General features: G+C 37.2%; 1 protein-coding gene across 1 annotated transcript in view; it reads right to left on the bottom strand.

Moving 5' to 3' along the window:
• The window catches only part of cfap74 (cilia and flagella associated protein 74), a 123,305-nt gene that overhangs the window by 5,155 nt on the left and 91,873 nt on the right, over nucleotides 1–26,277 (bottom strand). Inside the window, exons 25-35 of the mRNA XM_051652871.1 lie at nucleotides 22,655–22,925; nucleotides 21,113–21,259; nucleotides 20,929–21,017; nucleotides 20,689–20,817; nucleotides 18,028–18,137; nucleotides 17,003–17,058; nucleotides 15,927–16,046; nucleotides 15,324–15,476; nucleotides 8,480–8,591; nucleotides 7,684–7,838; nucleotides 7,316–7,454 (exon numbers count right to left, since the gene is read on the bottom strand). Of these exons, the coding sequence (XP_051508831.1) occupies nucleotides 7,316–7,454; nucleotides 7,684–7,838; nucleotides 8,480–8,591; nucleotides 15,324–15,476; nucleotides 15,927–16,046; nucleotides 17,003–17,058; nucleotides 18,028–18,137; nucleotides 20,689–20,817; nucleotides 20,929–21,017; nucleotides 21,113–21,259; nucleotides 22,655–22,925 (1,481 nt within the window). The remainder of the gene's footprint in view (nucleotides 1–7,315; nucleotides 7,455–7,683; nucleotides 7,839–8,479; nucleotides 8,592–15,323; nucleotides 15,477–15,926; nucleotides 16,047–17,002; nucleotides 17,059–18,027; nucleotides 18,138–20,688; nucleotides 20,818–20,928; nucleotides 21,018–21,112; nucleotides 21,260–22,654; nucleotides 22,926–26,277) is intronic.

The following is a 26,277-nucleotide window of genomic DNA, read 5'->3' as shown; positions in this document are numbered from 1 at the left end:
CCCCATATCTTCCCAATTTTTCAGCTTCCTGCGGGGAGAGATGTGTTTCTTGAAGAAACACTATATCATAGTTCTTACGTTTAAGAAAAGAAATAACCTTCCTTCTTTTTATGGGGTGCCCCAACCCATTCACATTCCATGTGGAGAGAGATAGTACACTCATATTAACATTTGACATTTTGATATAGTAGAAAAAATAAATTGTGTGACAAAAACAAAATTATACAGACCACATTCCCCATTAGTAAAACAATCAAACCCTGAACTTCCCCCTGAAAAAAAAACAACAAAAAAAAAAAAACGTGCGCATTAACCCCGTGCACGACAGCACCAACCGGTGTCAATCCCTCTAAACTCAAAAGGTCCATGAACGCCCACGAGCCCCCACAACAACTTTGCCATCGGATTGCTCAATTTAATTATATAACAGAAAATACTTTGTAAAATAAACCCCAGCCAATAGGAAGAATGAACACAAAGAACGTGTAGATTCATTCACAGAACTGTCTCAAAGGTGTGGTCTTCCACAAAACAAATTCCAGTCGATATAAAACCGATCAGATTCCTCAGACAGACAAACGAATGTTCAGTGAGCCAGCTGTTATGAGTTCAGCGGATGACGTAATCATTCCAATGTCCCGTAAAAATACTCAACAAAACAAACTCCAGACAGCAGGAGGAATAAGCACGAAGAACGAACAGATTAATCCACAGCTGTTCCAAAGGAGTGTTATTCAATAGAACAAGCTCCAGCCGCTAGGCAGAACCAATACAAAAAGAAACAAAACCGGCATCCCGGTTCCCCGGATGGTCGAATCAATTCACTCGGAGGCCACCTAAAAGTATATACCATGACTTACACAATCCGTCAACTTTATAAAAGACATCCTTTGTGTGAGCATGTAGATATTTTGCGGTCAACCGTAGTGTCCACTCTCAAACTGGCCAGGAACTTCAATGCAAAAGTAATCTTTCGTCAATGCAAAAGTTTCTTTAAGGAAAAGTGTTATTCATAAAACAAACTCCAGGCGCTCGCAAAAAGAAACCAAAATGACGCCCAGCTTCCTCAAAAGCCAGAGTAAGTACAGCGAGTCGACCCACTCACCCATTGATTCAATAAAAGACATTGCCTGATTGGGACATGTAAATACTTTGCGACTGTCCTTCATTTCTATTCTCAGTTTGGCCGGAAACATTAGAGCAAAAGTGACCTTTGCTGATGTAAGAGTTTCTTACATTCCTTGAACCGCTTGCGTTTCTCTCTTTTCGAACTCGCAATGTCCGGGAACAAGAAAATATTATGGTTCTTCCAAGAAAACTTCCCTTTGCTTCTCGCCTGGCGCAACACAAGATCTTTATTGGATGATCTCAGAAATCTGGCCAGAATCAATCGGGGCCTCTCTCCCTCAGCAAATCTGTGAGCTGGGACTCTGTGAGCTCGCTCGATTTCCAGCTTGTGGCCTGTTATGTCGAGCAGACTCGGGAAAAGCTCGTCTAGGAATTTCACCATATCTCTGCCCTCCTCATGCTCAGGAATTCCAACAAATCGAACATTATTCCTGCGGCTTCTATTCTCAAGATCTTCAAGCAATTCAAGGAGATGTTCCAAATCAACTTTGGTCGCGGGCTGATTAGCGGTTAATTCCCTCTCCGAAGATTCCAGACAATCGATTCGTCTCTCAACATCCGTCACTCTTGTAACTAAATCAGAGAATTTTATTTCCATTGCCATAATCGATCGACGTATTACAGCGAGATCCTCCAAGTCAGCAAGAACCTTCGTCAAAATCACCGACATATTGGACAACTGACGCTGGATCTCCTCTCCCACCGCGCCATCCAAATCGAGTCCCCGGTCTGTAGGCCTGTCGGGGCTTTCATCCTGAACACATAAGTGTCTTTTAATGTCTCCAGAGCCTGAGGATTTTGACTTCTTTGCCATGTTATGCCGCAAAGAGCAAATGTGTAACTGGGTGTATCAAATTTCACCAGATTATAACAGGAAAATAATAAAAAATTTAGTAAAGTGCTCAGAGCTTGTCACTCACACGTCTGCTTCTTGCATGGTGTGAGGAGCTGAATGATTAATTTTGACAGTTGGTTCCATAAATGGTTCTTATCCGTCTGCATTCTTCTGCCGATGCGTGTTTGCCCAGTGTAAATACATAAGCGGTATTGCTACTGAATCTGAGTTGTGAGTTGGCAGTCTGAATTGAATGTGATAAAGAGAAAGACTGCTACACCTTCTCATGAATAATTGAGGCTGTACAACAGTGTTGGGGAAGCTACTTTGAAACAGTATCTTGCCAAGCTACTCAAAACTTAAAGTAGTTCAGTCATGCTAACTCTTGAAAAGATTTAGCATGTGAATGTGGGTATGACATTGATAGGATATTGGTGGACTAGATCTGCCTCGCTGCTGCAGAGCAAGTACGGAGTTCGCATATGGACATACTGCTGCTGCACAATGAGACAAAACGCAAGACCTGCTGCATCGAGCATGTGATGCATGCTGCTGCACAAACAATTCCCCTACAAAGCAGGGAAGCTGCACAAATGCATAACACATAAACACAAACCCCCAACCAAGCAGATCTGTTGCCAAGACTTATGTACTGCTGCTGCTCTGAAGAGCTGTGTGCACTGAGTGTTTGTGTAATGCTAATTAACAAATTTTTATGCGTGTCTCGAGTTGCTTAGCCGAATAGCTTAAACTCTAGTGACCTAACTCATACTTTGTACCTGAGCTAGGAAAGCCCGAAGATTATTTAACTAGTGACTTAAACTAGCTATGCATGGATTTATTTAATCTAATGACCTAAAATAGTGATGTGGGCCAGCCAGATTTGGCAAAAGCTTACCTTATTAAGACGCGCTTCTATGCATCATGGCCAAAGCAGACCTTACCGTACAAGCTGATAGAAGGAACCCCCAGCAAACCACCTGAGCACCTTTTTTACAGAGAAAAAATCTCACACAGTGTGCTGCAGAGAAACCAGCTTAACTACAAAATTGAGCCATTTAAATTAAAGACAAGGAGAGAGATGCAAGACGATTGTCACATGTGAATGAACTGATTGGCTAACAGTTAACTATGTTGCGCCACATAGAGATGCATGGTTGAACTTTGGCCATTTAAACTACAGTCAAGCTACTCTTTTAAAAAAGAAAAAAAAAAAAAAGAAGTTAGCTACACTACAAGTTACTAACAAGAAGTAACAAACCTCTACTAACAAAAACTACACTGAAGCTGTTTAAAGAAGAAAATATTTTTAGAAATATAACAGTTGGATGATGTTAACTTCTGCAATCAGTTCTTTTTTCAAAATTCCATAATATCACCTAATAGTTATATATTTACTAGGGCGACATTCCCATAATTATAGAAAATAACCATCATTTTACCATGGTATTCGTAGTAAAACCATAGTAACCACAAAATTAACCATGGTTACTACAGTCATGTTACTACAATATTACTATAGTAAAACCATGATTAATTTCTGTAAGAGTTAAACAATTATGGTGTCAAAATTAAAGCTGCTGTATACGATTTTAGACGTTCTAACTTCCACAAGACTGAGCTGTTGATTTAGCCATGCCCCCTCTTTCCAAAACACCACACCGAAACCGTTGAAATTGGCACATGCACAACAGTAGTGAAATAGCGCCCTCAACTGACAAATTATACATCAGAATATGGCATTAGGCCTCAATAATTTGCTGCAACGACAACACTATGAAAAAGTGCAAAATGAAAGCGTAAGAGACCGTGGCCCACGGACACATTTTTGTTCACTGTTTACAAAGTCTAGCGCTGTCACAGAGAATGGTGAGATATCTCATGACACTTACTTTAGTGATATCTTTCAGGGAGTAGGAACATTTTTTGCATACCTTTTCATGAAAGAAAAAAAAATCGCTTACAGCACATTTCAACTGAACAAATTTATACTTGGTATACAGTAATAAACTAGAAAACACCCTATTATATTTACAGTAACTGAATGGAAATATAGTGATAAACAGCAGCAGTTAACTACTGTCACACAAAAGTTGTTAAGTCAGTATTACTACTTTTAGACAAATCCCAACTCTGTTTTGCATATCATGTTTATCTCTACAACACACTGCGACATTCACTCATTACTGATTTCAAAGCCAGATAAAAATATTCCAATCCCTATTCCTGATTTGCTAAATAACAAAAATTTTCTTAAAATGTAAAATTCATTAATGTTATCATCATAAGCATCTTTTTTTTTTTACTCAGAGACTTAACAAATCAAGTTGCTGTTTGATTTCATGTTTACAAATGTTTCCATAAAACATTTAAAATTAATGATTCGACTTTCAACAAAACATGCAATAAGTAACCCAAAAGTAATAGATTACTTAAAAAGTGTAATCTAAAAGACAATGTAACTGATACATTTTTGTAATTTGTCATCAGTACCTGATTACATTTTAGAAGTAATCTACACAACACTGACAAAAACAAACAGGCAGTATGAACGATTCCTGAACTAATGACTGTTATGGATAGGTTCTTTCATGAATTGGTCAAAAGGACAAATGATCAGTCTTGAACTAATGAGTTATCGGTTTAGTTGCACTTAAGGCATGTTAGACGTAAAGAGGTTATGGCATGCCTTTTTTATTATTTGAATATGTTGCTTAAGGTTCACAAAATATTAGTAAAGGTTTTTTTTTTTTTTGGTTTTTTTTGGTTTTTATAATAATTTCCACCCTAATTCTGACCCTCAGTCAGTGAATTTGCTGCTTTGGTGCTGCTTCTCCTTTATGACTTGACAGTAAATGGCCAATGTTATGATTGGCTCTCTGCTCTTGATTGATCTGCTCTCTCCCTCTTGCCATCTCACTGCTAGTGGGAGGGCTATGAGAGTGATTAAAGGTAAATTAGGCATTGATGTGGTGTTATTTAGAAGGTCAGATGCAAATGTCTACCACAGTGTGACATCACAATGTGGAGGAAGTGGTGAAAGCAGCTTGGTTCAACAAATGCTCTTTTGCAGTGAGGAGGAAGTTTTGAGTTCTGAAACTTAAAAGTATGATTTTATAGTACAATGACCTATTATATGTCAAAAGATCAAGGAAAATTGTATTCCTCATGTCATGACCCCTTTAAAGCAATGTAGTTATTGACTGGTTGATCATGTGACAATGTGTAGTAAAAACATTTCTTTTTGTTTAGCATTTTTATTGAGTTAAATTAACTAAATAAAAAGGTAATGAAAGAATTCCTAAGGAACCAAAATCATTATGTTTTTTTTTCTTCTTATCCTTATGATTCCCTGCCCAACCATTTTTATGTAAAACAAATGTAATTTATTTCTGGTCGCATCCTTAGCACTGTTGCCAGACTCGTTTAACATTTTCCAGCCCAATGATTGCTCAAAACCTGCCTGAATGCATTAAAAACCGCCCAAATAGTGTATATGAAAATGAAATGCACATTAACAATAATACTACAGCATTGCCTTTACAACCTTGGCAACAAAATTAAGCGACGCAAATATAAAGTTTCCAAAAACCTTTCCATTTACCCATTTTTCTTTATTCACAAATATAAACAAACACACACGCACAGAAAATGAACAAATATGCTGCCCTGGGATTTCAAGAAGCCAAATAATGCAAGTATGCCATTGTGCTATGATTGCAGTTATGTTTTTGCCATTCAGTAGGCCTATTTTTGAATTAATATGTCATATAAAGGATATATATAATCTGTCCTACGCTATTATGGCTCAATCCAAATTCCAAGAAAAATTTAAATCTTTGTAGTCATTTAAGTAAGGTGAATTCACCAATACATAGAACAGTCAAAGTTCCTACATAGCTGTCATTGTGGACGTAATGCAGCTGATTTTCAATCATTCCATGATCCTGTGCATGAATCAAGAAAGAGCAGCAAATTCAAGAGTCACGTTTAAGTCGTGTTACTTTATGAAACTACTATGATCACCATGAGTGCCAAATTCACAATATATCCCACAGTGTTCTCAACAGCATTAAACTTCTACCAAAAGGCATCAGTGTCCTGGTCATGGGAGAAACTCAAAAGTGCAATTTCTCCAAGAAAAACTCCACAGATAAGTCCTGGCATTAACCACCACTTGATATCAGGGTCATTTCCCCATTTTCAATATGTTCTCTTACATTTTTACCGCTTTGTCATTGTTAAGATTGCCTCATTTCTATCACAAAAATCAACGAGCAACACCTGCAGATCGCGCACATTCAGAACTTACTGGTGGGTGTGGCAACTCGTAGCTCCTCTGAACAGGATTAAACACATTTTCTGTCAGTCAGTGTTCTGGCTATTTGATTGAATGATTGTGTGTGGAGACATTTTCTTTATTTTAGTTGCATGGGCATGGAAATTCTTAATTTTATCATTAAAAAACCTGCCAAAATCATTCCAAAGCAGCCCAAATTTTGACCACCCACCCAAGCACATTTTTCCCCGCACAAATCTATTGAAAGTAGCCCAATTGTGTGGGAACCCTAACCTCTTTTCAGCCATTGGGCCGAACAGTTCTCGTTGTGAATCCGTGCCGTTCCACATTTTGTTTTCCTACTACAGTGCTGAAAAATTAGCATTAGAATGTGCGTAACAAATACATCAGTTGGCAACGCCGCGAGAGGTAGACATTAAAGCGAGTGCGCTATGGATGAAGATCACATATTCCAGTTTTCAGGACTGATTTTTCCCTGGTTTTTACTCTGCTAAAGCACAGGAGATACATGTCTCCATGTTGCAAAAAGGAAAGAAAAGAGAAAAAGGCGAGTCTAATGCTGAGGGTTCATTTATGCCACCAAACACAAAAACACAGAAAAGGTAAAAGTTCCCAGACTAGCTAAAAAGGACAAAATATTATATGAGTAATGTATTGACATATGAGTTTTAATGAGCCAGCTAGCGTAATCTATTTTCCTGACGAAAAGGTTTGTAGAAAATTCATGTATTATTCTAGTTAAACCAACATCATTAAATAATGAGGATACAATAAACATACACACATTTTTATTAACTTTAAGTTTACCTTGGCATTGGCAAATTGACAATCGTGAGTCGCCACATACTAAAGTCATTCCACCTGCACGGTTGAGAACGGTAAGATAACCGTACTGAGAAATCTGGGCCGAGAACAGATTGAAATCGTACCTTGATGATCCATGATCAGAAGCGTTTGGCCCAATGGTGGAAAAGCGCTTCTTGTCTTGTGAGTTAAATAGAAATACAACCTTCACACAACTATACACAAACATAAAACAGAGAATCAAGTACCTTTGTGTTTTGTGTGTCCTGAAGTGTAAATGTGAGACGGGATAAGTGATTCACAACACACATTTGACGGATCGCCACCACAGGCAAACATGTTGTTTTCAAATGAAGAACCTCTGAGCTGCAACACATACACCGTTTGCTATCGGCAGGTTCACAAACACACACACAGACACACACACACACACACACACACACACACACAGAGTATTCTCAGTTATTCTCACTGTAAAAACATTGTCAGAGGCACATATATAGTATATAATCTTGACTTTAAATAAAAAGAATTCATGCAAAGGAAGGTTACAAATCTTATTCTATAATCATAGTGTAGTAGTGTACAGTATATGTGAAACAGGAGTATGTCTAACTTTGTTGATGAGTTGCACTCTGAGCACATCTCTGTAATGAAGGCTCTGGTGGTCTGGATGAAAGGTCACAGTAATGTCAACAGTATCAGCAGGCCATATAACGCCCCCTGAGGGTGTCGCACCAAACACACTCATCCCGCTGTAGTTCTGAACACCTGAGAGGATGGAAGAGTACTAAATTAACTGATGATTTCACACATTAGGGCAGGTCACTGTTTGGCCCTTTTTTCACCAATAGGGAACAAAATAAGTTCTGAAACTGAAACTAAAATAAGTCATTTTTTGAGAGGTGTTGATTGTCAACCATAGGAGGTCAAACTGAATATTATATGAGGTTTACCATTTTTGTAACTCTGTTACCACATGTTGGGACATGTCTCAATTCCTAAAACCTTGATTTTTGTGTTTTTGTTATTTTCAAGCTATGAACATTAAATAAACATAAAAAAATTAAACTGACCAAATGTAAAATAAATAAATAATAATGAACAAATCCTATGCCTTAGTTTGCTAATTAAGTAATAAATAAATAATTAAGTAATATTGGCATCATATTCATGTTGTTAGCCAGAGGGGAACTGGCCTCCACAGTGAACCTGGTTTCTCCCAAGGTTATTTTTCTCCATTAACCAACATCACATGGAGTTTTGTGTTCCCTGCCACAGTCGCCTTTGGCTTGCTCACTGGGGTTATGAATACAATTATTGACCCCCGCCAAAACTCCCTGTGATTCGCACCCTGCTCACAGGCAGAACCTCCATTGACGTGTGTGCAGCTGTGTGTGACTCTCACTTACCCACATGTGCTGTAGAGTCTGTGACCGCTGGGAGCCAGCCATCTGATTCATTACGACAGTGACTCTCTAACAGCACACTGAACTGTACAGTCACAGACGACATGTTCTGCAGCTGAGAAATATTATAAGAAAAATAAATAGTACAAATAAGAAATAAAAATAAGACTTCTGTATAATAGACAAGCAATCAAATGCATTATTAAGAGCAGAAATCCATGCATACAATGCAAATCTTATAAATACACATGGCAGAATCTCACGAAACCTGTCAAGAACATGTCCAGGTTGTCAGAGCTGTGGTGCAATGGGTTGTGCATAAAAAATAAAGACGTTTAAGTATATTTATAATTACCATTATTATCAATGATGATTCACACTAGATTATTTTTGCTGTAATACTGGAATAAAACTTTTTACTGTTTGACATTAAAAACAGTATACTCTAATACAATGGTTTGTCTTTAAATCCAAAAGGCAGTACAAACAAAAACTGCCATGTATCAATACTTTACACTTTAAATAATATATACATGTAAAAATATATACATATTTGCAAATGGAATAAGAAAAAGAATATATTTTCCCTTCAAATCAAGTTTTTTTCTTACCCAATTAGCAAATAGTTTTTTTCTGTTATAAGCATAAACATTAAAAAATTGTTTTACATTTCTCTGAAAACAAGACAAAATATCTGATGTAAATTTACTTCTCAAGTAAATGCATCTTGCTTCAAGAATGTTTAAGTATTTTTAATGGTAAACAAGACAAAACCATTTTTTTTATTTTTTTTTATTTCACATTACAGTATTGAGATTTTGGGGGAAATGTGCTTAATTGTCATGCAAATGTCACAAGACAACAGCATCTTAATGGTCCAAAAGTAGGTTTCACTGACTTTATGCAAAATATTATTTATTACATCTTTTGTTTGATTTGGGGATGAAATATGAGTCAGATATTTTGTTAATATGTTTCATGAGATTCACCTATATTGTAATATGTCCAGTAACCACCACAAGCAGCATATAAATCCAGGAATAATGAGTCAACACATAATCCTAATGTTAAAGTAAATACAACGAGATGCAATCAGGAGTGATAACACATACAAAGGTTTGCAGGGACTAGACAGGAGCAGTACATTACATGCAGAGTACAGTAGACCTATATACATTACTAGGTAGTACTCAAAGCCACAATGGTGACTGGAGCTATAAATTCGTGACAACCTGCCATACCTTTAACCTTAATCCCTTAACCACTCCACAACCAATAATACACACTAGACAGGGAGTAAAACAAAGACCTACAGTAAGCACTAAAAATGCCCAGAAACTATGACAATGGAACTAATCTTATGGTAACAGCGACCTCTGGTGTTGAACTTAAGTGTAGAAAACACTTGACTGAATTTAGGATTCTCATGATTTTAAAAACATTTCTAAAGGCTTTTGATTAAGTGCTTGAAATTAGCTTTGTCGTCATATATCAGTTTATTTACAAAACCAAAATACTTCTTCATATTACTCTTTTATGAACGAGCTGGAGCAGAGAGAGAGGGGAAAGCAGTCAGACAAGAAAAGCAGTGAACAAGTATCCAGCTTACATGTTCACTTCTTCAATACTGTTTAAGAAGAATCTCAGGATGAAGCACCTCATGAACTTGCTTGAGGGTTATTCCATGTCAAATCAACAACATTTCAGAAACTTCCCCGGCTGAAATGTTTGACTTTTAAAATAGTTTTTCTAAAGAAAATGATGATGATGATGAAAGCCAAAATAATTAAATGCCATGAATCAATACTTACTGAGTAATCTGTTAATCTGTAGAGGGGGGTAAACATATTCACCTATAATTTTGGAGCAAAACTTCAGCTAAAAAATAAGCTTAGAAAGGTGGCAGCATCATTATTTTATAGGTTTATTACTCAAATCTGTTCCTGATACAAGTCTGAAAGTGGAAAAAACACCTTTTTTGTGTTGTTTTTCCAAAGTTGTAGAGTCTATAATTCCAGAAGTATTAAATACCTGTATATCTTAATATACTTTTAGATTCTGCTTTCCTTTATACATTTTCATTTTGTAACGCCCTATTTGGTTAAATCCCAGATATATGGGACTATCACTGTGACTCCATCTGTAAATTGTTGAATTTGACATATTTTCAGTGGTCGAAAACCAAACGTGGGTCACATGGTATGAAGCTAGTTTTTCTTGTCCAACTAAACAAAGGTCAGAAATGTACTTTTACTGATTCACATAAGAACACAAAATGTCAAAATCTCAATTTTCAAGAGTCCAAAAATACACTATTATTAAAAATAAGTAATGTATATCTGTCAAGCTCTGTAATGTATCATTAGGGATCCAAACACCAAAGGTGGTGAAGCCCAACTGTATTTGTTCTTATTTTCATCATCATTTACATCACTAAAAAAATGGGGAAAAAATTTGAGCCGTGAACCTCTGGTTGAGTTGACACAGAACGACCATTGAGAAAATAAAAAAAGTGTGCAGAGCTGTAATCTACACAAAGAAGCACAAATATGAGATAGTTTTGTTTGTTCAACATTTTTGGGTCATTACATAATTCCCATTCTGTTTGTGTTATATTTCATAGTTTTGATGACTTTATTATTACTCTAGAATGAGTGTCTTGTAGAATGACAACCTTTTGACTGGTAGGGTACACTGTAAACCCTAAAGTTGTCATTACTGTAAAAAGTTGTCTTAATTATTACTTGAAATGTCAAGTTTTGGACTCATAACTCAAATATTTAAGTTCATTGAACTTATTTTTCTTAAAAATCCATAGACTTAAGATTTAAAGTGTTAATAACTCAAACTATTGAGTACAAAATTGAGGCTATGGGGAATACCCACAATCCCTTGCTGCTTGAATTATGTTTTCTTGGTCAGAGGGAACAGATTGGGGAATTTAAATAATTGTTATTAAGAATTCATAGATGTTTTAGCTCTTTTGTTGTATTATTTATGCTTTGTTGCAAATAGTTGTTTGGTGTAATGTCACCATAAGGGTGATCTGTGTCTCTTTGGTCAAGTTGGACCCTGGTCACACTATCTTATGGCACTTTTCCACTGCACGTTACAGTTCGACTCGACTCGACTCTGCTCGCTTTACTTTTCTGAGCTTGCTTTTCCACTGCAGTTTAGTGCCACCTCAACTTGGATGGGATTATGTGGTGATCGTCTTAGATGCGCCGCCTCTACTGCCGTGACATCATCTTTAACGCGACACAAACATTACTGACCATAAACAATAACACGACTGCTAGCTGTTAGCTACTAGCTCATTATGCTGCATAAAGCAGTTGTTGCATGGTGATTTTACACAAGTGTAACAGTTAAATTGGCCTGGTTGTTTTAGAAGCAAGCTTTCCAGTAGCTGGTCAACTAAAAGTGAAGCTTTCAAGCAGAATATAGAGTTAACGTAACAAAACGTACCATCCTCCATCGTGGACTCCAACAACGCCGAGTCCAGGGCACTCTCCCTCCCATTGCTCGCCGGGCTATTGCCATAGATAGCGTCCATTTGGTCGAACCACTTCCACTTTCTTCTGTTTGAACTACTCTGGCTGTTGTGGTCTTTGATGGTTCTGTAGTCACGTAAGTTTTTTTTAACTTTTCCCTACACTGTTGGTAGGTCCGGTGGTAGCCGTGTGCGGCCAACAGCTGGGACACTTCCTGAAAGACTTTTTCGTTTCGCGTCGTTTCGTTCGTTGCTAACGAGAGGAACGTCTGCACCTCGTTTATTGACCACGGCGTGGTTTTGCGCACAGCCATTTCTTTTTACAATTCGAAAGTTGCGTGAACCAATGATACTGCTATTACTGTTGCTAACTTTAAAACTAGCGGGTTGATGTCCCGTGTCGCAAATCCAGTGACGCTGGTAGTGACGATTCTCTCTGACCAATCAGTGATCTGCAGGGTTTTGATGTCACATTTAGTATCGGGTCACTTGGAACCTTGACCGAAGTGGTACTAAAAAAAGTATCAGGTACCAGGAACTATCCACAGTGGAAAACCCCCAAAAAGCGAGCAGAGTCGAGTTGAGCTGTACCGTGCAGTGGAAAAGCCCCATTAGTTCTCTTTGTGCATGTGAGCTGAAGTGCATATATGCATTTCTGTAAAGAATTATTTAATAACTGACCTAGAATCAGTTATCATCTTTATTTGAACTGTGCTGTTGCTTGATCTAAAATTTTATCAATTCAATTAAAATGTACAACAGTAGAAACAACAATATTTAAATTCAAATCTGAGTTAAGTCTACTTGCATGTAGTTAACTCAGCTTAAATAGTTAAGTTCACTCTACTTGAAAACCAAGTTAATTGAACTTAAATACTCGAGTTTTGGGAGACCCCATTACTCAATTGAATTGAGGAAATGAGTTTACTCAATCAAATGAGTGCAATTAACTTATTAGGGTTTTCAGTGTATATTAAAACATAATTAATTTTCTAATCACAAATACTCAGATTTATGTACTGAAAAATAGTTATAAAAGTTATATAATCAAGGATTAAGCTGAGCATTCCAGTTTGTGTATGATCAATTTCACACATTTTATCTCCATTTAGGCCCCGTTTCCACCTGGTATTAAAGGAATAGTTCACCCAAAAATGAAAATTTGCAGAACATTTGTAGTATTGTTTTGTTTCTAAAAATAATCAATCATTTGGGTTCAGAAGAACTTTATTTGTCGACTGGAGTCGTGTGGATTATTTTGATGCACCCTAAATATACATTTTGGACCGTCAAAAAATGGAGTACATTCACTTGCACTGTTTAGAGCAGGAGGCCTGAAATGAAATCCTAAAAATCTTAAATTCTGTTTTGATGAAGAAAGAAACTCAGATACATCTTGGATGGCCTTAGCGTGAGTAAATTATCAGCAAATTTTCATTTTTGGGTGAACTATTCCTTTAAGATGCGTTTTGGGTGATCTGATCACATGTGGTCAGCCCTAAATACAGGTCTAAAACATTTTGTGATCGGATCACAAAAACCACATACGAATGTGGTCAAAAACGCATGTGACCACATCATATTTGAGAGGTAAACACTAATCCGTCCTGGCAGCAGAGAAGCGCCACCCCTCACCTGTCAATCAACTGCTGCACCAAAACAAGAGTTTAAACTTTGTCGTTTATGAATGGCTTTAAAAGGAAATAACCGTCTGGTCATAAAATAAAAAAAGTGGATACACAGCTTCAAAGAGCTTTTTTAGTGTCTGATATCAACACAGATGACAAGCACGAACACCTGAACCTCCTTTAATACAGCTGATCCACTAAAATAACAGATAATTCTGCTTGACATGTTGTTTTTATATGCTTAGATTAAATTTCAATCGCATCAGCGCACCATTTTTTCCGCTTTCTTTGTCTTTTCTGACTTTGTGCTTTAATATCTTTTAACACTGACATAGTGATTGATGTATGTCATCATGAAACCGATACCCTCCACTCCAAATCTGAACACAAGTGGTCACAGGAGATGCATTTAAATGACCAGGTGTAAACAGCCATGTGTCTCACCTGACCACATGTGATCACCTGAGACGCATCTTAATACCAGGTGGAAACGGGGCCTAAGTGAGTGTACTTGCTCAAAGAATCTTTCAAGTTCATACGCTTCGCACTAGGATGATGGTTTGGAATTTTACAGTGGGCCCCACTAGTAAAAATGCTTTTATTTTGCACTCTTTTATAATTTAATATATATATTTTTTGAATGATATCAGTGTAACAATTTGAGTAAAAGGTTAAAAAATATACAGAATTTCCAAATACCAAACACTTAGAAAGCCTTTTATGCTGATAATATAATGATAAAATCTTATTATAATGGTTTTTGGGGGAGGGGGGTCATGTCGTATCTCACTACCTGATTTTAAGATTCCAAAATCCAGTTTTAACCACTGTACATATTAAAACTACAACGATTTAAAGGTGCTGTAAGCGATTTTATTGTTCTGAAGCTTTCCCTTGACAGAGCCGTTGAATTAGCCACATCCTGTCATTCCAAAACCCCACCCTCCAAAGATAATTTTGAGACCAAAGCCGAGCAAAAGAGCAGCATTGTTTGTTCCCGTGGCTGTCAAATTCAACAGTGGCACAACAGCGCCCTCAACTGACAACCATTATGAATCATAGCCTCAGTGATACGCTTCAAATACAACACTGTGAGCCTGTTTACATGCATACCAATATGCTGATTACTCTCTAAAATCAGCTTATTTAAAGAATCTGACAAGGCAAGAAATACGTGTTTACATGACATTTTAAAATAATTGCATTATTCTCTACTTCTGACGTCAAACTGTGAAGAATCATGCGCTCAACACTTGCTCTCATTGGATGAGCCAGTAAGAACACCGGGTAAGGTGTTTACATGGCACGCGAAATCAGCATAATGGCCAAAAATCTACCCATGCCGATCGGTTATTCATAAGCCGTTTATGGCTTTTATGCCGATAAAGGAACATGGTTTATTGCATTTACATGACCACATGCGTTGTCGGCTTATTAAGCATAACTGATGTAAGAACGTGCATGTAAACACAAGAATGAGCAAAATGATTGACAGGTGAAAAGCGTCAATGTCTGCAGTATGCGGACACACTATTGTTTGCTGTTTACAAAGTCTTCAACTGTACAATTATTTCACTAATATCTTAAAGGGAGTAGAAATATTTTTTGCATACTTTCCATGAAAAAAATCACTTACTTTAACTAATTATATAAAAAAAATTAACATAGATATCACTTGATTTTTGTAAGAACACTGAGCATAAAGTTGGGAGTGTAGTGTGAATACCCTGAACACTTGAGTGCTGCTCTCATTGACAGGAACACAGTGAAAGTCCATGTGTCCATCATTAGAGCATCTGATAACAGGCTCCACAGCTTCAGCACACAACACGAGATCCAGTGACATCTGACCACAGCTCACCTCAAGTGTCTCATGATACTAAAACAATCATACAAAACACACAATACTAGGTAAATATAGTTCTTTGTGTGGTGACTGTAAAAGTGTATTTCTAAGAAAAAAGGACTTCTATCATGGTGAATTAATAGGCTGGCGAAAAGTGATCTCTTTATGACAGGTGGTTGAAAAAAAGAGGGAGCAAATTATTATGTGTTAATGAAACATTAAAAAGACACAATTTTATTCTTTGCAATAATATGCACTGATAAATAATGCACAATAAGACCAGGAATATCCGTGGGTGATTCTCACGAACCCCGTCAAGAAAATGTCCTGGTCCCATTTTACATGTTGACTTACACATTTCTCTTTAAATTTGAATGTCTTGCCTAATAGTGTCTAAAGTCTTGAATAAAACAGGATGAAAGGCAACAATGAAACAAGACTGTTTGCTCTCATGTGTTGTGTATGATTGGCAGCAGTGCTCACCTTCTTTTCCAGCAAAGGTGTAAATGCGATCAGGAGTGTGTGTGTCTCTCCAGGACAGACGGATCGCATGGCGTTCAGCACAGAAAACGGCCCCGTCACATCCAGCAGTGATGATGAAAGCTAAAGCTCAGGTTAAGACTCATACTTTTCAAAAACAATAACTGAACATGGCCCTGTCATTTACTGGTGGCAGGAGTATTTTGAGAAAGAACACCGCAGATGGGCTGTATTTAGTGTAAAACTACAATAACCTTCATTAATAACATTAACAAACATCATTACACATTACATTACATAATGCTTAACAGGTCAGTAGTTACTTCACATTAAAATAGTTAGAAATGCAATAAAACATTAGTCCCTTTCACACATGCATGAAATACTGTATATTGCATTATTGTGGCAGACGAGGAAAGCATTGACAGTACAAAGTGTGGCTTTAGAAGTCAATATATTGTTTGTTTAATTCCCATATCATTGAACAAGCCAACAGTCAACAATCCATTTTGCAACTGAGTTCGTCAATATGTCCTGTTTTCACAGGACGTGTTTTTATGCTCCGTCTGCACTATTTTTAATTATATTTATGGTCTTTGTACATATGTGTTAGACAGACACTTTTGAAGCATCTCACCGGTTTTATAATGTCATAAACACCACGCTTTTAGGAAACTGTGTCAAGTTAAAGTGTAAAACAAAAATCATGATCCCTGCATTCTGTCGTGATTTATCCAGCTGTCAAGAACACGTCCTGCATGAGTGACTCTCATTCTGTGGCTGCGCTGCTTTAATGTTTGTTGAGGCATGCTGACTGCCCCCTACTGGCTTGTAAAAATACAACGTTACATGTACTTCAAGCTTGAATTGTTCCAATTGTTGTAAAAAACTTTTATTACTAAATTTACACACGGGTTAGGACGCATGATAAATTACATAATGTTTTAATGTGTTATTTTGTCACATTTTTAACATAGAATTGACAGCCCTAAATATTATTATTATTGATATACTGTTTGTTTTATTGAATTAATAAAAAAGGTTCTTCCCTGGCGAGTAAATAGCAGGTTAATGGATACCTTCAAAGGCTCTGTGGAAATGTTCTGGATTATCACCTTCTTCAACACCTTTTGACCTATGAATTTCAACACAATTAAAGTGACATAAAAATTACACATTAAGGGTGTGTGGTGATGTGGGTGTGGCCAAGTGACGTCTGTGGAGAGCAAGGCCAGGAGAGGAAGAGCGGTGAGGATTGACACCTGTGGGAAATCACCTTTAACACGGTTTTGTGTTGCAGTGAGAGCTGGAGAGGGATAAAAGGGCAGTCCAAACCACCAGCGGGGAGAGAGAGAGAGAGACGCACGCAGCTGAGTTCTTAAGTGTGTGCACTTGATAAGGTGAAAAGCAAACCTGTTTGTGTTACACTGGAAAGTGTGGGAAAAAAAGACTTGTGTTGTACATATACCCGGCCCTTGCTTCCTCCTTGAGAAGAAAGTCAGAGACCTTGTCACAGGGTGCTTTCACTCTTGGTTCAATTGCTTGGACTGAACCATAGTTCATTTGCTCCCTCTCTCGCTGCCCCGCTGGTCTCTGTTCACATCATATTCGAATCGCGGTCCGATTACTTCATTAACGTGAGTACAAGCGGCAGCTGTTTACTGCTGTAACTAGGTTTGTCTGTTTGGATTTACCACGAAAACTTGCCATGCACAGCACGACACTTGTGTTTGTCTCCCACGGATGCATTGAATGTGCAATGATGTGATGAATGTTAGCGTTTGTCTGCCGCGAGCCTGTAGCATTGCACGAGTTGTGAAGAATGTAAGCTGCTCTCCGATGGCAGTTTATTTTGAGACAAGCAGGTATGAGAAATGCATTATACCATAATAATTGTGCTAGCGAGCAGGCAAAAAAGCTAAATATACGTCATCACAAGTGGTTCACTTCCGCGATTTGGTATGACTGGGTTCATATCAGCATTCACATCATCCAAACAAACCGAACTTTGACATTATTCGAACCCGGGTGCGCACCAAAATTTCTAGTGTGAAAGCACCCTAAGAAACTAGAAGAACAGGTAAACAGGTTAAATGTGCATTACCTACTGGCACCTGGTTAAAGTCAATGATGTTGTGTCCATTATCAGAGATGAGCAGTAGTGCTGGTCTGACGGCTGGACAGCGCAGCTCCACATACAGTGTGTCATGAGGCCTGTAAAACAATGTTGACTCTAATGTGTTTGATTTTTCTCCACTATTGTTCAACGTTACCAGTACAAGAAGATCATTGTCCAGATCTAAACTTTTATCGCAACTTCTACTTATTTATTTTTTTTATTTTTTTTAAGAAGTTTAAAGGTGCACTTTGTAATTTTATCCTCTTCAAAGGTTTTCCTCCTAAATAAATAAACAGCACTTGTGACAAATCAGTTTAAAATGTTGTACACTCACTTGAGATCTCTAGTCATATCAGTGTCCTAGAAAAAGCTGTTTTATAAGTGGGGTCCCTCATCATGGTGGGGGCCATTTTGAGATCAAAAGACCAGCACAATAATGTAGAATTACCGCTCTACTATCAGACACTTTCCGTTGTTGGAAAAATGAATCATGCATGTGAATGGAGTATTTCAACAAAGACATCAGTAACTTTTGCTTTTGCCGAGCTACAATCGCATTATCTAGATCTGTTAGTCCGAATTCACAAAAAGTTTAAAAACATTTTGCAACACACACAAAAGTTACTGCTGTCTTTGTAGAAAAACTCTATTCACATGCATGATTAATTTATTTCACAACTGAAAGATTTGTCCAATTGCAATAAAACTTTTAAAGTACATGTAAACATACTGAGTATAAAGTCTAAGACCACTGTCATATCAATGAGAAAAACATAAACAAAGATTACTAAGTGTATGGCAAGCTGAACTGACTTTTAATAATTTGCAGGATTTAAATTATAGGTATCAACAATTAAATTTTCACTTTTTGATATAAATACATTTCTACTACTGAAACATTAATTCTTTATATTCAAAAACAACGTCATTACTTGAAGAAATACATTCTTAATATAAAATGGAATTTCAAATAGTTAAAAACAAAATTATTGATATCTGTAACTGCATTTTTACTAGTATAATATCACAATGATCTGTCATTCACTCAAAACGCAATTAAAGATATATAGAATTAATTTCTTGCTAGTTCAAATTTCACATATTAGCTATGTACATTTTACTAGTAAAAATGATCATTTTTGATATGAATAATTGTATTGTTACTAGTGTTACTAGTTCATTCCTGGTACAACAACTAGTGAAAATGCTAATTTTTAAAACCTGTAATATAGTTTTCATTAGTGGCAATGTTTATTTTAGATTGATTATTTTAGAATGATTTTTTGATTTTAAAATACATTTACAGATATAAAAAAAATTGCAACATGGTCTCAAAGTGAATTTATTTATTTATTTATTTTTTTTTGCAAAATTATTTTTACATGCCACTTTCCAAGAATCGCTTCAGTTCTCTGGTGAAATGAACACTAGAGATGCTACAACAACAATGACATTTATTCACCTCATAGATTAGACACACTGTACTGAATTTGTTGCTCGTGGTATTAAAAAAAAAACTTTTGGTAACACTTTCTATGAAGCCCATATTTATAATCCATTGTAAAGGTATTATAATTCATTAGCAATGTCTCATACTACACCTTAAAATATATGTTAACTTCTCATAAATAATTGCAACCACAATTATAATACATTATAATACTTACCTATTCATAGTTATACCTTGGAGTATAATGAATTATAACACAACAAACATCTAATTTTTTCTGCAGAAGTTATAATGTATTATATATACTGTATTTGTAATATATATATATATAATAGGTATGCTTTAAGTAAAGTGACAAAAGCAATGCCTCCTTATAAACATCCATAAGATATTTACAAGTTAAGCTGGAAGTTATATACCGTTATATAGCCAATCTTCTGGGGTGTAAACACACCCAAGAATACTATTTTTTTTTTAAATCAAACTGATTCTATACTAGACTCTATTCAATAAACTTTAATGTTTATGCATCTTATTTGGAGACTTATTTTATAAAAAACTTCCATTACATATGTTTGAATTGAAATGTATTTTATGTTTTTATTTTTATTTTTTTATGGCTGTTTATAAGAAGAAACTGAATGTTTCTTGTGTTATAATGCATTACACTAAAGCATAACTATGAATACGGAAAGTCTTATAATGTACTATAACTATAGTTATAATAATTTATGATAGGTTATAACTTATTATAAGGTGTATCATGAGACATTATTAAGTCAGTATAATACATGTAGCCATAAATATGGGCTTCACAGAAAGTGTTACCAACCTTTTGATCTAAAGGCTTCTGCTTCAATGCTTCAAATTAATTTTATAGACAGATATTTATTGTGCCTATGTATGAATTTCTTTTTCAAACTAACATTTTATTTCTTTTTAAATGGATGACTTTTTGCAGATAGTGAAGGAAAAGCAGTGAACAATTGTTCAACATTCATTTGAACTCCTGCAATACTGTTTAAAAGGCATCTCAGGATAAAGCACCTGATGAAGTCTTTTGTTCTTTGATTTAAGTCACTGCATAATTCCTACTTCTGCTTGTTCATGGTTTCATTGTTTTGGTGACTTTACTATCATTATAAAATCTGGAAAAAAGTTATATTAAAGAATGTCCTGTGCATTTCTCATGTCACCTGTATGTGGGTTCCTCTGACATGTCCAGCACGGAGTCTGATGAGGTAAAGCAGGGTATGATGTAGCGACTGGAGCGCTCAGTAAAGGACTGCAGAAGCGATACCTTCCCAGCCAAATATTCTAAAGAACTACGAAGGAAAACATATCAAATGAATCATATTTTCAATTGTTGTTTGAACAATTCACTTTTTTCCCTCTAAATCACGCCCACATCATTAAACACAGTTTAACGTGTGTACCCTGTTTGAATGTCCGCTGGATTCGGCGAATGGAAAGGGGTGGCCGCTTTGGTGCCTTGAACATGCTCTAATGGAGTCTCCATTTTCCTCTAAATGTACAAAGACAACACAGCAGTCACAATGCTTCACAATGTTTTGTCTGAAGTTACATGCTTGTATTTGTGGATCTCGAGAAGGTTTTTACTCTTGTTTCTGGTTGTGTATGTTTGCTACTGGTGGTGTCAGTTTCGGCTCTATGAAGATCCTCATTAAGACCATTTAAGCGAAGAGTCTCTGCTTTGATGGCATCATCAGAGAGTGTTGGGCTGAATGTGACCTGGACCAGACATCTCTGTGGAGATACACACTGGCAAGATGATGATACAAGTTTTGCTCCTGAACCTGGATTTTACATTGGACATCAAGTGGCAACACAACACATTACCAAACCTGATATCCGTATTTAATGTAGTCTGGGTGGTATTTTCTTTAACCTTGTGTAGTTTAGTTCATGGTTTTTGAGGATGAGGGCATGTTACACAACCTGTCCATTTTGGCATCTATCTGATTTATATAGCTTCTACCAAGTACCCGATAGATTTAGACCAAAATGCTCTACAAAATATATGGGAAGCGTCCCTTTTAAAAGTTATTAAGCCTTTTTCTTTCGCTATCATATTATTCACATTCATGCTGATCACCCACTTTTTTTTTGAGAGACCTTTTTTATTTGTTTTTATTTTTGAATATTTTGTTATAAACTTCAAATATATTGTATTAAAAATCATTTGTACACTGAGTATTTTGTCTCGTTTTCCAGTAAAAAATATTAAAAAATATCTCTTCAGCATTGATATGATAGGTGTGGGTGAGAGACAGATCAATATTTTAGTTCTTTTTTTACTAGAAATCTCCACTTTCCCTTTCACATTCTTCTTCTATTGTTTTTGGCGATTCGCATTCCTTGTGCATATCACCACCTACTTGGCAGGGAGGAGAACTGATAATAAAAAAAGAACTTTCTTTTTACTAATATTGATCTGTTTCTCTCGCACACCTATATTATCGCTTCTGAAGATATGAGTTAAACCACTGAAGTCATATGGATTACTTTTATGCTGCCTTTATATGATATTTGGACCTTCAAAGTTCTGGCTACCATTCACTTGCATTGTATGGACCTACAGAGCTGAAATATTCTTCTAAAAATCTTCATTGTGAAGAAAGAAAGTCATACACATCTGGGATGGCATGAGGGTGAGTAAATGATGAGAGAATTTTCATTTTTGGGTGAACTATCTTTAATATCTTGTCATTCTGCATTTTTTTTCTTGCTTTAAGGATGTTTAGATATTTTAACCAAAAAAAAAAAAGATAAAAAAAGATATATATTTTTTTAAAGTGTATTAGTCAATGACTTATAGTCAGTAGTTTTATACTGTATAGTCATTGCTGATTTAATAACATAATTCACAATTCAGGCATTTTTCACTGACCACCTGAATATTTGAGACTGGCCCCTGCGGATAAACAGACCCCAGTTTAAGAAATACACCTCAAAAGATTGAAGATGCAAAAATTGCCACTATTCACAATAATAAAAAAAATTATTATAATTTAAGGCAAACAAATAATTGATGTAAGGCTGAAGCATGAACAAACTAAACCAAAACAAATGTTTAAGAATGAAAAAAAGGTTTGTGAAACAAAGACTGTAAATTGCAGCCACATTATTAGCAGATAGTACCTGTCCAGGCAGCACACGTCCTGAAGCAGGTGTGAAGGTGATTTCAGAGTTTTCAGGTACAGAGAACGCAAAGAGCTGCGCACCTGCACCAGACCTCTTGTTGATATTTGTCAGAGGTTGTGTAAACTCTTTCTGTGTAGCGTGCGGGTTCTCCACATACATCACTGCAGTGGACCGGTCACCTACCGCTGTCCTTCCAAACTTAACCAACCAATCAGAGAGCTTCAGTGAAGGCTGGACACCAGTAGCACGACAAGACAGCAGGAAGTCTCTGTTTGGAAACAATTACCATAGAATTAGACAGTTTATGTTAACTATGCCATGTGCAATGTTTACTCTTAGCAGTATCCTTTCAGAGTAACCACAGGTAGAGTACAGCACATGAAATATTAAAATGTTCCAGAAACGTTTGACAACCACAAAGTATCAGCTATACGTTTTGTTTTCATTTTGAACATCTATGGCTAGAGATTTTCTCAGCGCTAACTGCACTTTGCTGAGCACCTTTTGCTCAATGACTTTTAAAGGAATATTCCGGGTCCAATACAAGATAAGCTCAATCGACAGCATTTGTGGCATAATGTTGATTTCCACAAAAAAATTATTTTGACTCATCCCTCTTTTTCTTTAAAATAAATCTGGGTTACATTGAGGCACTTACAATGGAAGTGAATGGGGAGGGTTTATAGGCAGAAATGTGAAATGTACATTAATTCTACTGTTAAAACTTGTGTATTATTTGAGCTGTAAAGATGTTTAACTTGTTGTTTACCGGGATTACAGGGTTTACGGCGTTATGTCATCATGGCACAAAGTTGTACAATTGAATATATCTTAGAAAAGGTTAGTAAACTATTTTATGACACTAAAATCATGTTAACACACACATCTTTTTTACAATCTTTTGGCTATACTTTTGATACAATAATCTTACATTTATGAACTTTTTAAGCACTCTGTACAGTGAGTAACTAATTTAAATAACCTCTGACCATCGCTTCATGTCATTCACATACTCAGGTGAGGCACTGTAAAAAAAACGGTCATCTCAACTCTGTGAAGTATAGGCACCATATAGCCACATGTTTTTTGACAATTTCTACAAATGTAATACTTTGCTCGCTAACAATATACGCAGATGTGGGTGAAAACACTGGAGACCGGAAACTGAAAACAGGTGAATCGTGGAACACTTCCGTGTTCAGAAAAAAAAGTATGAGTAAAGAAACACAAACCTCTAACTAGACTTGAATTTTTTTATTAAATAACAGTATAGCAGCAAAATAACAGTAATTCCAGTTAAAATCTTCAGTAGAAAAGAAGCCAGTTCTCTTTGCACATCTTCTTTTTTTTTCAGCTTGTATCTGGATTGAAATGGATTCTGATCTCTTTGTTGTTTACTTTAGTTATAACAGGATAAAAGTCCACTTTTCATTCACACAATAATGTTTTGGAACCCAGTCAACTTTTGTCAAATCTGTAAAATAATAATAATAATATTGTATTATTATTATTATTAGTAGTAGTAGTATATCTAAATATAAAAAATATATATACAAAAATGCTATATTTCAGTTTTAATTTCTTAATTTAAAACCCTCAGACTTTTATTTAGGTGAAACAGTCCAGAGAGACTTTTGAGCCTGGAGTAGAATTGGAGGAGACAGGGGGCACACGTCCCATTTTAATATTTTTTAGCTGTGGTGATTTTAAAGTGATGAATCAAAGATGCCACTTTTTGTATTGATTAAGCATGCTGGCAGAGCGCAGTGCATTTGCGTGTTACTATCAGTGAGTAAACTTTGAAAAGTTGCGTCTTAAATCGTCCTCATTATTTAAAGCATTGCTTCTGTACAAATTCACCGCATTCAACAATAAATGTCAATTTTAGTCATGATCTTTAAATTGCCTGCTGTAAGCAATGTTTTCGTTATTATGCTTATTTGTAAGGTGTTGTGGACAGTTGTGGACAGTAATTTTATAGAGTCTGTTTCCGATTCTTTATGTTGGGGTGTCTGACAGAACAATGGATTGCTTTAATAAACTGATGCAGAAGAAAAAACTGTTTAATGCCGTGAACTACACATTGCACCCCTACAATAATCTTACATTTACGCACTTTTGAAGCACTCTGTTTACACTTAAGCACATCACTGAGCTCGGGATGTGCATAAGCGGTGTTGTGCCCTAGATTAGAGCGTCTCTTATTAAGTCCTTTGTGTGTGTGTGTGTGTGTGTGTGTGTGTGTGTGTGTGTGTATTTATCAGTTTTTTTTATTATAGGGCTTCCCTAGGTGTCCACATACACCCCAGAAATACGTCCACTTAGACATTTAGACAATTGTTATATGATATGCACCCCACCAAATCTACGCCATTGCTTTTGAGTGTTTGAGACACCTCGGCAGGCAATACATCCACCTGAGGAGGGTAACAAGGAAAGGCAGGTGAAACTGATAAACAGACAACGAGGCAAATGAAGGGCCGGGGTTTCACTCAAGACTGAACAGACAGGAGTGTACATGACAAATGAGAACACACAAAGCCAAGTGCACTCACACAACAAGAGACATAACACAAGTGCCAGGATTCAACCACAAAATCATAAACCAGGCCAGCTGAAGTGGCCGAATCCTGACCCAAGAGACACAATACAGAAACAAACACAGAACACAGGTGCCAGGTCCCGACACTAAAGAAACAATTAACTACAGTATCGGGAACCTGACACTATCCCCTCTCCACAGGAAGAATTCCAGGCATCCCAACCTGACCAAAGATAAACAAATAAAATAGAGGCAGGTATTAACACAAACACACAAAAAGGTTTGACAGATAAAACAGTTCAGGGCGGGGCCAGAGGCACAGACCAAAGCAGAGCCAAGCAGAAGAGGGCCGGCAGGGCAAGAGGGGAGTAGACAGCCCAGGGGGAGAGGGTGGGGGAAACCAAAGGGAGGCTCCAAGGTGGTAATGGTGTCTGGCGGCCAGGGAGGAGGATCCAGGAATGGGGCGGGGTCCGGCAGCTGTGGAGGAGGGTCCAGGAAGGAGGTGGGGTCCAGGCAGCCTCAGGACAGAGATAAAGTCAGGCAGCCTCAGGACAGTGATAAGATCAGGCAACCTCAGGACAGGGTCGCTGGGACCCATCTCTTCCTCCTCCTGCTCCTCCTGAGGGTGGAGGAAATAGCAGTGGGCTCGTTCGCCTCCTGGCGGTCAGCACTGAGGACAGGCACCCCCTGGTGGACAACACCGAGGACAGGTGCCTCCTGGCGGGGGTCAGACGTGGGCTCGGCGGACTTCGGCAGGGGTCAGATTTGGGCTTGGTGGACGCCTCCTGGCAGGGGTTAGACTGGGTGGCAGCTGCTGGGCAGGGGTCAGACTGGGTGGCAGCCACTGGCCAGGGGTCAGGAACGGCTTCTCTCGAAGGGTCAGAAGAGACCTGTCTCTTCCTCCTCCTGCTCCTCTTGAGGTTGGAGGAAATGACAGCAGCGGGCTCGGCCGACTCCTGTCGGTCAGCAGCGGGTGCATCCAAGGGGGCTGTAGCAGGACCGTTCTTCCTCCTTCTCCATTTACGGGTCATTGGAGGGCTGGGGACTTGGCTAGTTGAGGGTGGGGTGGTGGTACGGT

Source organism: Myxocyprinus asiaticus, chromosome 24, assembly GCF_019703515.2.
Source record: "Myxocyprinus asiaticus isolate MX2 ecotype Aquarium Trade chromosome 24, UBuf_Myxa_2, whole genome shotgun sequence".
In the NCBI taxonomy this organism is placed as follows: Eukaryota; Metazoa; Chordata; class Actinopteri; order Cypriniformes; family Catostomidae; genus Myxocyprinus; species Myxocyprinus asiaticus.
Note: the sequence above shows the minus strand (reverse complement) of the source record. Positions and strands in the feature narration are given on the sequence as shown.